Genomic DNA, 18,635 nt, shown 5'->3' with positions numbered 1-18,635 from the left:
ACATATATTATACTTACTGTTATATCTGTTGTAGTTTTTGACATGTTTTGCCCATATCTATAGTTGCCTAATGATGTAACTACAGTTTATGAGATGCATCTTCACTTTTCAGGCAGCCTGTTTTATTCAATGCAGATCCTGACCAACATTCTTTCATTAGTATTTTATTGATGGTTATTGAGATGTCATAATTTTGTAAGCTCACTAAATCAATTTATAAAAATACATAAGCCATTAATGCTAGAATTGTAAACAATATTTTGCTTTCTGGAAGCATCATCTGGATTTAACTGTCATTACAGAAGTATGCCTCAAACCCTAGGACCCTCTCATACCTTACATCAATACTCTGTACCACTACTACTGAAGTGCCACTACTACTGAAGTATATGACCAGGTAAGCAGCCAGAAAAAGATGCCATACTGTTAATAAACTACTCTATTCCTTCCTGGTTTCTTAGATCTCCCAATAGTATTTCAGACCTTGATACTAATCAGCTGATCTGTACCTCTGAAATTGCCAGTCATCTCAAAATCCAGATAGGCCTTTTTTCAAATGCCCCACCAGTTAACCTCACTAACATAGACATGTACTATGCAGTAAGCTGTCTCACACACAAATAAGCACTTTCTCATTTAGCTGACTTAATTCACAATAGAAACCAGCAGTTACATCTACAAATTGCAAACTGCAGTTGGCCCTTATTCCTATATTCCAACATCCTAAATGATGCATGCCACTTCCACAGGTAACCACTCACTCTGCACAAGCACTGCCACCAATGCTCAGTGGCAAGAATGAAGAGAAAATCTCCTGCCCCAAGCACATCTCAACTACCCCAAGAAAATGAGTATGTTTCACACATACCCAAAGCAAAACTTTGCTCACCTCTTGTATGGTTGGGCATTCACTGATCTGTAATCTGCTGTTTCTCAGAAGGCACTACATCATTTCCTAACCATCTTGTTACCTCATCAAAGCAAGTCCATCTGTTTAATGACCAAACAATCTGGATACTTCAGCTAATGTTGGTTCTCTACCTTCCTCAAAGAAGAACTACAAAAAATTGGATACTGCCAGCAGTAAGTGTGTATGCATCTAACAGCAGACAAGTCTAAGAACAGTGTGTTAACATATGAATTACACAAAAGCAATAAAAACTTTGACTCAGGGAAGCAAATTCAAAGACAATTTATTTAAAGTAAAATGAACACAAACTTCATGATACCCAAAGCATTTCTTGATTGTTAAAAAATAACTAAATAGTAAAACCAAGTTATGCAGCTTTTGCTAATTTGTTCATTAGTGATATAATATATTGCTTACTTTAGTCTTCCAGTTACGTTTTATACATCTACTGTAATTATCTGCGCCATTTTGTTTTAAGGTGTTGCTTTCCAACTTTTTTAAATACTGTCTTAGTCTGCCTTATGGGCCCAATGTGTACTCAGAAGGGGGCCTTTGACCAGTGCACTTATTAGCAAATAAATAAACGAATAAATAAATAAATAAACACATGTTGCAACATGTGAGTAAAGTATAAGGCCAGTAATCGTCATTACACTTGGAAAATATAATCTGAGTTTTGGAGATATGCAAAAATATAGTAAAAAAAACAAAAGGACATATTATTTATTCATTTATTAGTTATTTATCTGGTTACCAGGAAAGTCTGACTGGGTAGGTGACCATTTTCAGCAGAGGCCATTTAGAAAAGCTCAAAATTACACATACATTAAAGAAAAATTCATATGTCTAAACAACAAGACAAATCACTTAGCCACTTATAGGAAAAAACAAATGACCTCAAAGGGAAAAAAAGACAGTGAAAAATTCATTCATTCAGATCCCCTTCCCAATAACCACAGCCAAAGAACTAATCATCTACTTATGTACATTAGACAACAAGGGCTTATTATATCAAAGCAGTCATGACAACCACAAGGTATGCTCAGCTTCACTTCACTCCAGTACTCCCAATTCCCTCTGACCTCACCTTACACTAGTATTAAACTGTTACCATAGAATCACTGTTTTCCCTATTCACCTCTTCCCATCCTGCATCTACTTTTTAACCTCATTCCAAACTCACTTTCTCCCTCCTATACTGCTTTATACTATTTCCATTCCTACTCAGATCTTTCCCTGCAAAACTCCCTCTTTTATTCATTTCATTAGTCTCCTCTTATGTACTTTTATCAGATTGCTTATTACCTCTCATCTCTTCTTCTATAATATCTCTGAGCCTTTCTCTCATCTATCAGTATTGCCCAGACATAACTACCCACAGTCTCTCCACATAAGTGCACAATAAATTACATTAAACTCTCTAAACTTCTCTCTACTACCTTTCTTTTTTAATCCCCAAAATCCTGCAAACATTTCCCACTGTATACATATATAAAGAAATCTTCTTGCACACTCACACTACTTGTCCCCCTCATGTCTATCAGTCTACTCGCACCCTAACTTTTCCAGCAATTCTTCCTCCATTTCTTCATATCACCTGACCTAATCACACTTCCTCCATTTCTTCATATCACCTGACCTAATCACACTTCCTCCATTTCTTCATATCACCTGACCTAATCACACTGCTTTCCCACTTAATCATGATTCCTGCTGTGGTAATACTATGGCACTTCACCTCCTCTCATCTACAACTCCACCAAAACCAATTAACAGCTCCAGGCAAATTTTCAGAGGATCACAACATCACCCACTCTAACTTCAGTATATCTCCAGACTTATTCTCTTCAACTTTCATTACCCTATTGAAGATCAGCCATCCAGCACCAATTCCCATAGTCCTAAAACTGGGATTTAGAATCAAATCCAAATGAAAATGCTCCTCTTTATCCTACACTCAGTCCTGACTATCAAACTATGCAGGGATGTATCCCCAAACCTTGGTCCTCCTCACAACACACCAACCTCCACATTTTCTAGGGCACAGCCTTGCTCCTCTCACCCCACCATTGTTAATATAAATTTAAGAAGCATTAGAAGGAAATCTGCAGACTTCCGTACCTGGATAACTCACCACTTACCAGATGTCACTGTAGCTACTGAAACTTGGATAAAGCAAAATATAACAAGATATAAAAGATGAGGAAATTCTACGTCCAGGATACAATGTTCTGTGACTAGATAAAATCAAAAAAGGCAGGTGGTGGTGTTATACTTTACAACAATTCCCCCACTTTAACTCTTCATCCCTCAAAACCCAAGATATATATAATTCTGAAACCCTCATATCCCTTCTAAATCTAATCAAACACAAGACATAACAGTAATTTACATTCCTCCAGGCATCAATACAAATGCAGTAGAATAATTCTTCTCCTGGGCTTGCTAAATTAATCCACAGAAAACTATTATAATGGATTATCTAAATATTGACTGGCAGAGCATAAGCAATAGCATCTCTAATAATGTATTAAACATATATGGGCTAAATCAGCTTATTAAATCCCCAACCAGGTACAGTAAGCATTCTGACAGGAAATCAACCATCAATAGATTCTCACTAACTCTGCAAACAGAATTTTCTCCTCTGGTCCTCTACTCGACACCCTAAGTGACCTGTCTTTACAATAAGGGACCACCACAATATCCATAAACTCCACAGCTGCAACTACACTCATAATCTGCCATCCTTCCAAAGAGACCATTTCATCTAAAATGTAAAATTAATAAACTGGAACTAATTACTAACCCTTCAACAAGATGACACTATTTCACTGTTCCTCAATATTCTAAATGTTTATGCCCTTATTAGAACCAAAAGAATCAAAGTAAACCCAGCACCCTAGCTATCTAGACAAACCAATTAACTTATAAACCAGAGGGCCAAAGCTCTGGAAACATGTAGAAAATAATTAGACATAGTTTCACTTACAACAATGTAAATATCTTAGAAATAGCCACAAGCAAAGTATTAAATTGTCAGTAAATTATATAACACCAAAATAATCCAAAACTCTTCTGGTCTTCAGTCAACCAACTATGAAATTATTTCCAAATCAATCAACATTGCCCCTCTGCTCTTCACTCAGTCAACTGAGTCAGGTGGCTTGATTTACAAGTCAATACATACTTCTGCTTGATAAGTTCTCTTTTAAATCTCTCAGCATCCACTACCCACACATTCCTGTAAACCAGCACTCCACCATGAAACATTCTTCCCAGAAATTATCTACAACTCCACCATAAAACAATACTTTAAAAACTAAAACCTACCACTGCTGCCAAAAATAGCCTGCCAGGAGAATACATTAAATTGACAGCAGATGCTCTGGCCTATCCAATCTGTTAAAGAAAGCTATGTTCCCAACCTATGGAAAAAAATATTACATCTTACCCTTACACAAGAGAAACACTTCCAGAGATCTTACCATCTATTGACCAGTAACCATTGTATTCTGACTTTGAAAAGTCCTTGAGAAATGTATCCATATACAATTGCTCTCCACCATCTGCAATCTCCAATACAGCATGGCTTCCACTCTAATCATAGCATGACTATATGACCCTCTTTAACTTCATAATTACTATAAATCAAATCAGAAACAAGAGAAACCCAGTCTTCATGGTCTTCCTTGAATAGCAAAGGTTTAATATTGCTCCACACACAAAACCAGTTTAAAAACTGAACTTCCTAGTTCTAGATACATTAATACTCACTTGGGTTGACACTTACCTGTCCTATGGACAACAGGCTGTTAAATAACAAAATAAAATCTCCTCTTTTGTTCCCATAGCAGCTGGAGTCTCCCAGGGCTCTATCTGAGGCCCTCTCTTGTTCAACATGTTTGTGAATGAATTCCACTCAGCAAGCAAACATACATAAATCATTCAATATGCAGATGACTCCTCTCTGGTCTGTGCTGCTAAAAAATGGATACACTGCAAAAACTAACCCATTTCTAAATACTTAGAAACACATTCGAGGAGAGCCCTTCTTGATTGATGCAGTTACATAAAAGACAGCATGGATTTCCAAAAACATCCATGGGATTTGTCTAATCTGAATACCATTTTTACATATAGGTTTGCAAAACTTCATGTAGAATCTTTTTTTACTATGATACTGAGTAATGACATAGGACTTGATCCTTCAAGATTATTTATTAGTAAACATATGAATAAGATTAATTTAGAAATCAATGCCTTATGTGCCTTGTTGGATCTGGCACTGAATAATATTGTATTTATATATAAAAAGGAATATTATTTACAGAAATGTGGAGTGGCTATGAGCACCCCAGCTACAAATATATATGCAAATATGGCCTTGGCACTGTGGGTGGAAGAATATGTCTTCTCTACCAATAATATGTTTAGACAAAATATTTTAGTTGCACGTGCTTTTTGTGGGAGATATTTTCATCATTTGGAATGGTAGTGAATTAGAATTTGATTTATTTGTTAAATAAATTACAAATACAACACACTTCTTGAAATTTAATAACTGTAACCCTTTCTCATAAGTAGAACTTTTAGATATTAAATTAGTAAAAATGCCTAATGGCACTATTGATACAACTGCATTTAAAAAAACTGTTAAGAAGAACAGCTACCTGCACAGAAATAGCATGCATATCCACTTATGTTCTCTAATATTCCTAAGAGCTAGATGTTGAGGCCTGCTAGGCTAAACACAAAGGATGGCATGTTGAATGAGCAACTAGACTATGTTATTAATGATTTTCAAAGCCAGAGGTTATGACAGCACTATCCCAGAAGAAAAGAAACAAGAAATAGTTGGAACTCATGGTGGTTTGTCTAGACCTATTTTTCTGAATCAAATACATATTCCTGTTTGCATGCAGCAGATTCTCCTCCATTGAGGGTGGGGATTACAATATAAACCAAGGTAATGACATTATAAACGAAAATAAAAACTTAGATAAGAATACTAATTGTAGATCTAACAGAAATGTGAAGAAACTCAGGTATACTCTTACTTACAATTGACACCTGCGCTTGATTCAGAACATTATTAAAAATAATTGGTATATTCTTGATAGCATACCTAATTACAATATGAATAAGTTCTTAGATTTTAAACCTAGTTTTAGTTATAGAAGAGGTTAGAATTTGAAGTCAAAGTTAGGTTATAAAGAACAGATTATATATAAATATGATAGATAACACCTCCCAGAAAATTGGTACATATCCATGTAACAATTGTATTTTTGTAAGCATATTTATTCAGAGGAGAACTTTGTACATCCTCTCAATGGAAAGGTTTTTCATCTTACAACCTATGCTGACTGTAACATGAGAAATTTAATGTATCTAGCTTTATGCCAAACACGTAATACCTACTGTGTAGGCAAAACTAATAGGAAGTTGAAGGAGCAAATCGGTGACCACCTCTCTGATGTTAGGAAAAGGTAGAAACTAACTCTCTATATAAACATGTACTGGGTAGAGGTAATTCACTGTTCTTGAGGTGATGTTTGAAGGTATATGGGTGATGATTGTAAATTGGAAGCAGACAATGAAGAATGCAGATGGACCTGTCGACAAGTTTCCTGGTCTAAATTAACTTGTAAGTATTAACCTAGTGTTAAAGACAAGGCAATATAGAAGTTAATTCTCATCAGTAGATTTCTTCTATATATATATGTCTGCATATATTGTCTAAACCAAAGTGCATAACTGTTTTAACTTATATAAAAGTCGAGTTGCTGTTTTTAGGAAAGGAATGCTGTTTGACCGTATGTACTATTTGAGTTATAGCAAGTACTGTGTATTTAAATGTTTAAAAGTGCTTCTTTACAGTGGATGATGTAATTGTACCACTTGACTGCTCTTAACTTTTAAACGTTTGATGTTTGGTTTATGGCTGTATACCTGAGGAAGCGTTTTTGCGAAAGCGACTTTAGCTTGTCATTAAAGCATACTTTTTATCAGAGCTTTGCTTCATCACAGCCATTGTGTTTCTGCATAAGCTGTAGGTGTTTTAAACATTTGCTTTTTAGTTTACTATAGAGTGCATTTATCCACTTGAGTAAGTATGTTTTGATTTAATCCAGAATTATCTTACCTCTACTGAAGCATGAATATCTAATTCTCAAATTTTTCTAAACCCCAAAAATCCAAGCATATCCTATTCACCCCAAAACAACTCTCTACCCAGAAATCAGTATGTGCATTTGTGTGTGTGTGTGTGTGTGTGTGTGTGTGTGTGTGTGTGTGTGTGTGTGTGTGTGTGTGTGTGTGTGTGTGTGTGTGTGTGAGTGTGTGAGAGATGCCCCAGTTAGGTGGCACAGACTAGTTAAGTGACTTGCTTAAAATTTCAAACCGTGTATCTTAGGAACAGGAGACAACAGCCTTAATCCCCACACCAACTAACAGACATCAAAACAATTTTGAGTAGTTTGTTCTTGTCTTTGTTCACTGTTTGAGATCATCTGTGATTTTGCTTCATATTTAAGCCTCATAGTATATATAAATATGATTTCATGAGCCATGTTCTTTGAATGTTATCCTTGGCTTTCTTAATGTTGACAAAGTGTTTATTATTGAGCTGTGGATAACTTTGACAGCATGAAGTCTATGAGTTTGATGCTAACATTTTAATTGTGAATACATTTTTAATTTAGCTTATTTTTTCAGCACTTGGGTGTAAAATGTACAATGTTTTGACTACAACAGTTAATCTATCACATTGTGCAAATAGATATGAACAGTTAAAAAACTGTTTCCATACCTTTCAGCCTCTTTCCACAATACATCAGGACAAAACCAAAAATAATGGGAGGACAAAGCCCCCAAAATAGGGGCAAATTTTAAATATTGCCCTTATAAATGTAGAAAGTTGCTAGGATAAAAGGTCTTGTGTTACCATGCATTTCATGAAGGATATGAAGTCTGAAACTCAAATGCTTTCCATTATTTAATGAATTCAGTCCTCACTGGTTTGCCACAAAAATCTAGAAAAGCACACATTTTGTGAGGAACAGCTAAAAATATGAGGCAAAAATCTGGACATTCTGCAAAAGTCTGGATAGTTGAGAGGTATGGCTGTTTCCTGTAGTACATGGTTTGATTCCCACAGGCTTCATTTGTCTTTTACTATTTCTGCCAAATTACTTCACCAGATAGTAGTCCTGGCCTGCTCCAGAAAAAGGATGCTTGTGTCCTGTGGGTTGTCCAGGGCTGTTAGCAAATAAGTTATACATTTATTTTTTGAACTCCTGCACCCTCCACTTGGATGTAGATTAGTACTTTATACTCTATTGGAGTATGAATCCCAGCATGTCTCTTGTAGTTTAATGGGTAGCCAAATGCATTTTTCACTAAATGTGAGTTTCAAGGGAAGAGAAGTTCATTGCTTCTCATAAGTATGTTTTTAATGTGAGAGTGTTCCGTTTAGAAAATGGCTGTTGGTGTTTTCTGTAAAATTTGAAATAAAAGCTTGAAATGAAATCCAAATCTCTATGATAATTTTAAAAGTAAAGTAGAAAATAGACTGTACAGACAGGTGTAAACAGTGTTTGTGGTAATTGGAGAGAGATAGCACCAAGTAATTGGATATTGGTATAACTGTCAGGAGCCTGATTCATTACCCTGCATAGGGCACCATTTGTCCATGACTCTGCTATGTTGACTCTTGAGATGTTTGCTGCAACAATACAGCATTATAATCCATTCAAGTAGGTAAGATGTGTACTGTGTGATGTTAGAGGGTGTAGCTATTCTTAATGATAGAGAACACATAAGGATTTAGAAAAATGGGATGTAGGTGTCCTATAAGCATGTAAGTACCCCCAATGTATATTATATGTGGGAATATTTCTGCTTTTTCTTTGACTTGTAGATTGTTGAACAAAAGTTGCTGGGGCATTTATATTGTCTGTAATTGTCTTGCATTATTTATTGCACTAAAGAATTAATTCATTATTAAACCTGGATTGTGTAATATAGTCTAAACATTTTGCATTTTAGTAATATATTTTTGCTGTACCTTGTTTATAGTCTCCAGCAACTGTAAAGGTTTGATGTTTATCAGGTTGTATAATCTGCATTATCTGAAGTGATGATTAGAACAGTCTAATCATCAGCATCAATCCTGTAGTTGCTGCTGCATATTACTGTGATACAGTCTTCTCTACAAGATTGGATTGTGAAAGATTTCTGCAGTTGGTTTAAAACTGTTTTCATTATACATTTTATGTAGTTCCTCCAAAGTTGCCAGTAAAGTACATGTAATTTTCTTCTTCATTGCAGTAAGGGGTGTACACATTCAACAACGTGGCTATAACTACTAGTGAGGTCTCTCTGTGCATGATAGTATTTTATGGTGTTATCTGGTTATTTTTAAACAGTCTTTACTGTGGCTTTGCATGACTAGTGTGCATGTGTGAATTAAGTTGGAATATTTTGGATACTTTGTGTTTGTGCGATACAAATTTGAAATATGTGACTTTGGTCCTTATTATTGTTTATTTCTTTTGACATATCTGAGAAGGATTCAGTCAACAATATAGCTATAATTGCTGTGTTTGGGGGTGTCTTTGAATAAAAATATTTGACCTTGCTGAGCCGAAGATTAAAAAGTCATTGGTCTGTCTTTGCAAGACTAGTGTGTATTTGTGTAAAAGAAATTGCAATACTTTTCTGTGACCATTTTTATCACAATCAGACTTGTACATAGTCAATCTTCTTCTTCTTCTTTCGGCTTTTTCCTGGTTAGGGGTTGCCACAGCGGATCATCTGTCCGCTCACGATTGGCAGTGGAGTTTTACAGTGTCGAGTTGCCAGCCTGGCGCCCAACCTTCCACAGAAGGCACACGCATGCACACACTCACACCTAGGGCCAATTTAGAGTGTCCAATCCAGCTACTGCATGTCTTTGTGATGTGGGAGGAAACCGGAGCACCCGGAGGAAACCCACGCGACCACAGGGATAAAGTGGTCATATTTGTTGAGTATGGATTTTGGTGAATTATAATAACAGCAGTCTGAGTGGCTCTTTTTTAGTTGGAATGTTCTGAAATGGGTACTTTTGTCATTATTGGCTTATACATTTTGTTTTACTGCTTATTTTAAAAATGTTCAAAATTACAAATTTAAAATGCACTCTAACAAGTGCATGATCCTAACAATATGTGCAGGGGGCCCATGGTTTCAACATAGCCTGAGGCCCAAGGCACACTTAATCTATCACTGGTCAGATGCTTTTTCAATGTCTCTTTTCCATGTGAGACTGCTTTCTTTAACAAATGGCCATCAGTATTTGTGCTATAAAAAGTTTGTAATTAAATCTAAATCTTTGTAATCATTATGGTAATTTGAGACAGAATACCAAATAATGGGACACTGCAGTAGCTGGGGGGGGGGGGGTCTGATCCACTACCCTGCCTAGGACCCCTTTTCACCATTATCCTGCTCTATATCCATGTCACTTTATGAACACATCCAGACCTCCTCAGTATCAAGCCCCATACTGTGAAACTCATTGCCATATAACATTACTCACAAAACAACCCTACCAGCATTCAAAACTACACAAAAAGCTCAGCACTTCAAGTGCACATTTAACTGATAATGGTGTACTCCAACCAGAAATAATTCTAACATTTCAACTAGAAATTCCACTCCAATCCTATTACTATCCATTCTTCTTCTCAGACTGATAATAACTACAGATGTTATGCAATATTCACTATAAAGCACATTTTAAAAAAGTACAGTCTCCTGTATGTATTCATGCAATCTATATCTTACATTCTTGCAGTGGACTGTAGACTGTACTGTATATTGCATAGTACAAACATATGTAATTTTAGTGTGATTTGGTCATAGTGGGGGTGTCTTCCAGTATAAATTTAGTGTGTTATGTCATTTCCTTAGAAAGCTGTTCAGCTGGGGCACTAGAAGGTATCTTGAATAAAAGAAAAGTTTTCCATATGGATTGTACTCTTTTATGGGTTTTTTCACTTATGTAGGTTGTAAATCTTGCTTTTGTATTTTGTTTTGTAACAAGTTTGTGAGTTAAACCAAACTGTATGTCTTAATCCATCTACCTCTAAGTGAGTTAATAAATAAATCAATACAATTTGTAGTATATATTCATTTTTGACTGGATGACTAATAAAACATTAAGACTGCAGTGTTCTAATTGTCTGTTTGAACATGTTGTCAGTTTACAGCAGAAATAGAGCAATGGTTCTTTATGTTTGCTCACTATGGAAGCTCAAGGGGGGGGGTATGGAGTGGGTACCTTTGTTGTGAAATGCACGTATTTAAATATGTATGAATTAACAATTATTCTAGAATCCTGACAGTAAAGGACTGCACCACCTACCTCGCATTGTCATCAGCTCTGGAAGTATAAGCTACTACTCATCTTGGGGCGGCTGCACGGCTAATGCTCTAGGAGGTTATGTGGGGGGAGCAGAGAGAGCAAGACAGACAGACAGAGAAAAAGAGAGAGGCAGAAAGACTGTGTACCTCTCTCTGTGGAATATGGAGGAGTGGGGGTGGCTGAATTTTACTGGATACTGCAGTTGAAGGATTTGATGTACATCATTGACAAGCTTAAGGTAACGGGTGCTTTTTGTGAAAAAATAGGTATAAGGAAGATTTTTCTTCATTTTTGGCATGACTGTAGTATAGCAAAGAGGGAACAGGTGTAAGTAGCTAGTCACTTTCATTCTTTTTTTCACGGTTATATTTCCTTCACTCTTCACTTTCATATTGTGTAATTCTGAACAAGTCACATGACCATAACGTGTTCCCAAGTCAATTATCTAAAAAGGCATTGTGGGTAGTAGGGCTAAAAAATGGATAACAGCAGACTGGGCAGCCTGTAGTGACATAAAAGAGAACTGCTGGCACTGCAGTCCTGAGTGCCAGCACATAACTAAACAGGGGTCACATGAGGGCCCTAAACTGAGCACACTGGGAAATAATATACTAATTTGCATAAAAAACATGGTAAACACTGCAGGACCTGAACATATACAAGTGGATGTTTTTCTTTGTTTTAGGAAGGCATTACTGGAGTGGGTGCCATCAGTATCCCTGAGCAGCACATGAAACTACAGCAGGATATGTACTTTTGTGGTGTAGTGGAAATGGGGAGTCTGTCAAGCTACCAACAGCAATTTGATTTAAAGATTGCAAATAGATTAATATGAGTCACAGAGAAGGAACAGTTTCATCCTGTAATGATCCCCGCTCATAAATGAGCTAACATTATATTTCTTGGTTCATTCCCAAGCTTATCTTTGCTTTATGTGAAGGACAGTGACCTACAAGTCACTCAGTTTTTATTGTGTGAAGTAAATGGATTCAGAACATGATGGTATTGATGAACTAAACTGATTTTAGCTTTGACAAAGCCTACTCAGTAGAAGCAAGCTTCTTCTAAGCAAATAATATTTCACATAAAAATCACAAATTGTTTTTGTGAGAGTTAGAATCTCTATCTTTCTTGCATCATTCTAAACTCCAAATACCCCTGCATTATATTACTAACCGAGAGCTTATCATACCTTGGATAAAACTTTAAATGTATGCTTTATAATGGGCTGTTACTTTGGAAACAGTTTTACTGGATGACCTGTTCCAAAGCTAGCTATGGTCACTTTGTATTTCCGTAGTCCTACGTGTACCAAAGCAGTTACTTTTATATTAGCATACACTAGACATCTGCTGACAGCAGTTTTCTTGCTGGGTTTGCTATTAGAAGTTCTAACTAAACTGTTGGTATCACAAGATGATGATGATGTTATTAAAGCATCAGCAGCTATTACATTATGCTATATAAGCACCATGGTCCACTGGCCATGTACAGCCTGAGGATAATTGCATTGTAAATGTTAGCAAGAGAATAAGAAAATTAGGATTTCTTTGTGACTATAGTGCAAGAGAAAGTACTGTTGCATATAGTTAGTAACCAGCGAATCCAGGAATGCGATATATATGATAAATAACTTGGAGTTCCATTTGTTCTTAAGAGATGTATTGTTTGTTAAAGATATATTTCTCGTACAATGCATTTTTAATTTTCTGTCCTGTGTTCAAAGCAGCCTAAAAATTCTGCATATACAATATGGCTGATCTTTAAGCAGTAACTGAACAGGTCAAAATTATGGTTTATCAGATAGCTGACAAATGCAATGTTGATGTTGCCATCTCGATCTAATTTCACCAAATATCTACAGACTGAATACCTATAACCTCAAAAAAATCCCAAATCCCAAACCCCCCTGGACCCAGGAACAAATGCTGATGTAGGACCTGTGAAAAGGGAGGGGCATGTTTTGGAGTTATTTCGGTCATCTGAGTTTTAGTGAAATCAAATCAGGGTGGCCACATTCAATGTTGCATTCATCGATTGTATGACTGTAACCCCAAAATTACACTAGTCTTCAGAAGGGTTACTTGCTTGTACCAAAGATTTCAATAACAAATATATACACACTGAAGTTAAAGTACATCCCCCCACTACAGTGTCTTACAATAATTACTTCAACAATATGGAGAATATGACTGCAGACAACAGTTTCATATCATGCCTGTAAAAAATAATACATGTTCATATCGCCCAGTTCTATGACTATGACCAAAAATGCCTGTTGTTATGTGATGCTATTGCAAAGAACATGTTTTTTTCAACACAGGACTTTGCATCAGAACTTATTATTTCCCTGTTATGCATTCTTCTTAAATCTTCTTTGTTCTTGTGTAGGTCCTGTCGGTGCCTCATCGTCGTCTGGTCTGCTGCAGTCGCCTCTTTGAGATATCGGACATCAATAAATTGCAGAAGCAAGCCGCTCACCAGAGAGAAGTCTTCCTGTTTAATGACCTACTAGTGGTAAGTCATAGGAACTGATTTCATTAAGTATGTTGCTTTTTTCTTTCCTTCTTTCTAAAGTTGCAACTTGCATATTTGGTTCTATCCAGGAGGATCAGATCAGCAATTAAATTTAGTGTAATTCCAGACAACAGAGTGGTAAATAAGGGCAAACAAACAAGAAACGTAGCATTTACCTTAGGAATGCAGTTATTTACAGAAGCTTGTAATACTGAGAAAACCAAGTATTGCATTCCTACTAGTTATATCTACAGGACTCAAAAAATGGTGAAACATGTCAAACACAGGCAAGAAGTCATTTCAGATGACCTTTAGGTATTGTAAACTTGAGGAAAACAATGGCTATCTGTCTACGTTTGACAGCTGATTGTAGGAGAAGCAGAATTATACTTTAGATTTGATTATTTTTAAGCTCTGCTTTGATATACCATAGCATTCACAAACTGTGGACACAGTGTTATAGAAGCAATGTGCTTGCCTCTGTCAGCAGGTGGTCTGGATATTAGCACAGTTCTTAAACTGAATCGTGCTAATGTTATGTCACATAACGATGTACCGCCACATGCTGCTGCACATTAACAGCTTGCACATCTCTGCAGCACGCTACTAATTGTCATGTCGTAAGGCTGGCAGTAAGTACAGGGGATTAAAGGTCTAAGATATTAATAAGCTGCTTCCTTTTCCCAAGGTGCAGGGTTTGATTCCTCCTATCTTTATTTGCCTACCATGTGACTTTGAGCAAGTCCCTTGACCAGACCTTTCTCCCAGGTTGCTCCTGAAAAGTGACAATTTATCCAGTGAGCTTACATGGTCAATAAATAGATGTTAGTGAAAAAATAAACAAATACATCAATAAAAAGGCCTCCCTGTTCACCTTACTAGCAAGAAGATGTGTGGTATTTCTACCCAGGGGATTTAAATGTTATACAATAGTCTAGCTAGAAAAATTGCCAAGTGGCTTCTCACTCACATCTATGTGCATGCTAATGTAGCGTTTGTATATGTTCTAAGTCTTAACTATTTGTTACTCTCTATTCACTCACCTGCAGTTCTATGCTTTCAGTCCTTTGTATATCACCATTTGCTCAGTGTGTTTATTTTGCACGGAATGCAAGTCTACATTTGCTTCACATACCCTACTGATACAGACTCTCACTGCACAGCACACATCCAGCCTGGGAGACCTACACTGCCTTCCACAGTATTTGTCCAGGCAGATCATAGCTTAATACTGAGGTCCACAATGGAAGCAGAAGCCAAGATGCACCACCATCCCTCTGGTCAAGTCACATGGCCTCTTGTAATTCTGTCACTAATCCACATGCATAAGCAGGGGAAATTTGCAAACATTGGAGGCTCATTGCCAATGAATATAGAGCACATCATACGTACATTATTATGGATAATAGATATGGTGACATAAGGCCATGACTGGAGAGTCTGTCCATCGTCAGTGTGAAGGGAAGGGATAGGATTAGGTACTAATGGGCTGCTCCCTTGGCCCAAGGTGCAGGGTTTGATTGCTTCTGTGCACTGTACAACTGCATTTTAGCACTAGTACGAACTGTAGTGGTGCAGAGTTGCCTGGGAATGCTAGTAAACTTATTACACCGCCGATGTTGTTCAGCTTATTGGAACTTTGCAAGGATCAGCATTGGTTGATATGGTATAAAGGATACTGGTCCATAATGCAACCGTATAGACCAATGCCTTAGGCTGACAGTTTGAAGGCTCTGCTTCTTTGACTGTGAATAACAGTCTGAGATGTGTGTCTTCATTTGCATACCTGTTTTGTACCTGGAATCCTCCAGGTATGCACTGAGGTATAACATTGCTCCTTACTCCTAGTAGTTGGGCATATCAGTGAATTGCAAGGCCTCAGGTATGTGGTTTATCTCACATGCCAGCCAATGTAATTGTGGAGGTTCTTTTATGAATCCCAGCCAAAGAGATTTTGCCATTTAATTATCAGGTAGAATAGCCACGGAAATGTAACTTTCTCTTATGAAAGTAGCAGTGACAGTTTCACTAGGTTTACTTTAAATTGTGGATGGCAGTCACTACTGAAAAAATCTTGACAGTTGGTTGTACTGTGTGAAATTTTAAATAGTTCCTTTGGTAAATTCAGTCCTCTTACATCATTCCCTAGTGCTTGTTATGTATTGCTTTTATTTACAAAATAAGTCTCTTGTTTGGGTCTTCTTTAAAAAACAGTCCATTTTAATGGCCCTAACTCAGTAAACAAAAATTATGTAAATAATGATGTTATCAACTCCTCTGTACTTTTAGTTTTTTTTTTCTGTGTCTGTGTGGTATATATTGGATTGTATCCTGTACAGCTTTATCTAACTGCCATGTCATCGGGTTGAGTTATTTTGCAAATATCTGAACTACTGGCAAGGAGTGATTGCCGACAGTTATGTAAATATTTGTACTAAGACAAAAGATTCACCCTTGTTTTATATTGTTATCTGCTGTCACATTAGAAGACTTTCAATATTTATGATTTGGTGTTCCAATTGCATTACTTTGAGGCATACTTCTGAATTGCTATGGTTTAGGCATAGCAATATCATTTTGGCCCACAGATTTAACCTTGTTCCTCTGAGAACTGTGATGCTCCTTGTAAAAACAGACCTATTTATGGGTAGATACTTTATTAAATGCATAAACTGGTTTACCTTCATATTGTCGATCCCAATATGGGCGAAACCGCTTTCGCGAATACTGAAGTGCAAACGTCTCCAACGTCAAATTCCACATAACCGAACGATAAAACCTCGCCCTCTTTTTTGACCCATGGTTGCACTGGTGTGGAGGTGTGGCACGGCCGGAAATGTCGAAATTCGACATTATTTCGACATTTGAGAAGTTTTGTGGTTTTGGTTTCGCAGAAACAATTCAATTAAGTGCCCGGTTGATCATGTGTGATCGACAATATGAAGGTAAACCACATAAACTAAGCATATATAAGGATTCACTATGACTAACATTTTAGGGTTTGATATGTAAAACCTTTTGTTGAGGAAAATAAGAAACTGCTTCTCTTTCTGACACTCAGCTATGATTTTTACAAGCCAATGCTATGATTTTTACAGGCAGTAGTATGATTTTTACTGGCAGTGCTTTGATTTTTACAGGCCATTACAGGCCAGTGCTATGATTTTTCATTCTCAGTGGTTAAGAGGTATGATTTGAATGGGATGCATTTCATTATTGGTCACAAAATAGTAGATGTATTCTACAGAGCATGTCTTCAGCAGTAAGATTTTATGAGATTGTTACTTCTTTATGTGTCCTATAAAGGTCAAATATAGCACTGGTAGCCTTTCCATCATATAAGGGACTCAGTAAAGTATATGAATCCCTCCATCAATCCATCAATCCATCAAACATCTATCCTTCCATTTTCTAAAACTGATCTGTTCCATTGTGTTGGGGAATGTCATAACCTGTTTTGGCTGGTAAGGTTCATGGCAGGAATCAGGCCTGAATGTAAATTAAATATCACATTTCACAAGGCATATATTACTACAATATGACAATAAATCAAAATAGTAGCATCCCTTCACCAGCCTGATGTTGTGCTGCATATCAAAATTCAGCAAACAAAAGCAACTGGAACCATGAACAATCTTAACAAATGCTGGTTTATTGAAAATTACTGTGCTAATGCATAGAAAAACATTTTCACCATCTTGGCTTCTTCAGGATCAGAGTATATTTGTTATATAAGGCTAGGCGTTATATACTTTAGCTAATCACCTGACTTCAAATGCTGTCACATGATCTTATGAATTCAAACTAACAGCTAATTTCAAATGTTGTCAAATGACACATTGGGTGAAGCTGTTTCATGGCAGTCAAAGTATTTAAGTAATACACAACTTGCTTAAATCAAAAGTAGTAAATATATAAAAAATATATAGAAAAGCATGTCTATACATGATAAAACGTTTTGAAAATAGTTGCCATATATTTACAACTTAAAATACATACATAAAAATACTTTGCTATGTATATTAATTTGTTAAGATAGTTCATAGTTCCAGCTGCTTTTTTGCTGATACTTTTGGATATAATTTTAAAGAACTAGACTTATCATCACACTAATACTGACTATTTTCTCTGTGACATATCAAACATGGGTCTGCTTCTCTTCCTTTCTGTCCCCTGCCTGGAAACTTTCATTCCCTATGTGACTCTTGCATTAAATTAGGTCACTTGTGATATGAAACTAGGATACAGCACTCCCGATACCAGTAATGTAAACACAAATGCCATCTATGAACATGTGGCATAATATGTCAAACAGCACAAGAAGAGAAGACAAAACAGAAAATGTCAAAATGAAAGTTGTATAACCAGATATTTAAGCATATTAATGAGAATGGACTACTGTGTGATGGCCAGCATAGCTTCTGTAAGCGGTTTAGCACATTTTCAACCCTGAATATGCAATAAACAGCGCTACTTATAATAATATTAACAAGGGAAACCTGACCACAAAGGTTTTCATTGACAAAATTAGGGTGTTTGACACTTTAAACCATTTACTTCTTTTAAAAAATCTGAGTTAGGTGAACATTGAAGAAAACACTTTAACATGGCCAAAAATCTACCAGCCTAATAGAAGATTCCAGGTATATAGTAGAAGTTCACTTTCATATGAAGGAACCTATAACATTGCGGTGCCTCGGAGATTTGTGTTAGGACTTTTGCTGTTTTCATTTTTGTAAATGATTTGATGCTGGGATTTCCCTTACTTAATGTACTATTTTAAGCAGAGAGCAT

At 36.5% G+C, this 18,635-nt stretch overlaps 1 protein-coding gene across 3 annotated transcripts in view; it reads left to right on the top strand.

Annotated features, from left to right (window-relative positions):
• Positions 1-18,635, top strand: part of IQSEC3 (IQ motif and Sec7 domain ArfGEF 3) — a 3,183,686-nt gene that overhangs the window by 2,637,126 nt on the left and 527,925 nt on the right. For all 3 annotated transcript variants that reach the window (XM_044087614.1, XM_044087612.1, XM_044087613.1), the window contains one exon: positions 13,716-13,841. In XM_044087614.1, the coding sequence (XP_043943549.1) occupies positions 13,716-13,841 (126 nt within the window). The remainder of the gene's footprint in view (positions 1-13,715; positions 13,842-18,635) is intronic.

Source organism: Protopterus annectens, chromosome 11.part0 (assembly GCF_019279795.1).
Source record: "Protopterus annectens isolate FY-2018-M chromosome 11.part0, PAN1.0, whole genome shotgun sequence".
NCBI lineage: Eukaryota > Metazoa > Chordata > Ceratodontiformes > Protopteridae > Protopterus > Protopterus annectens.
This window is presented reverse-complemented; position numbering and strand designations above follow the sequence as displayed.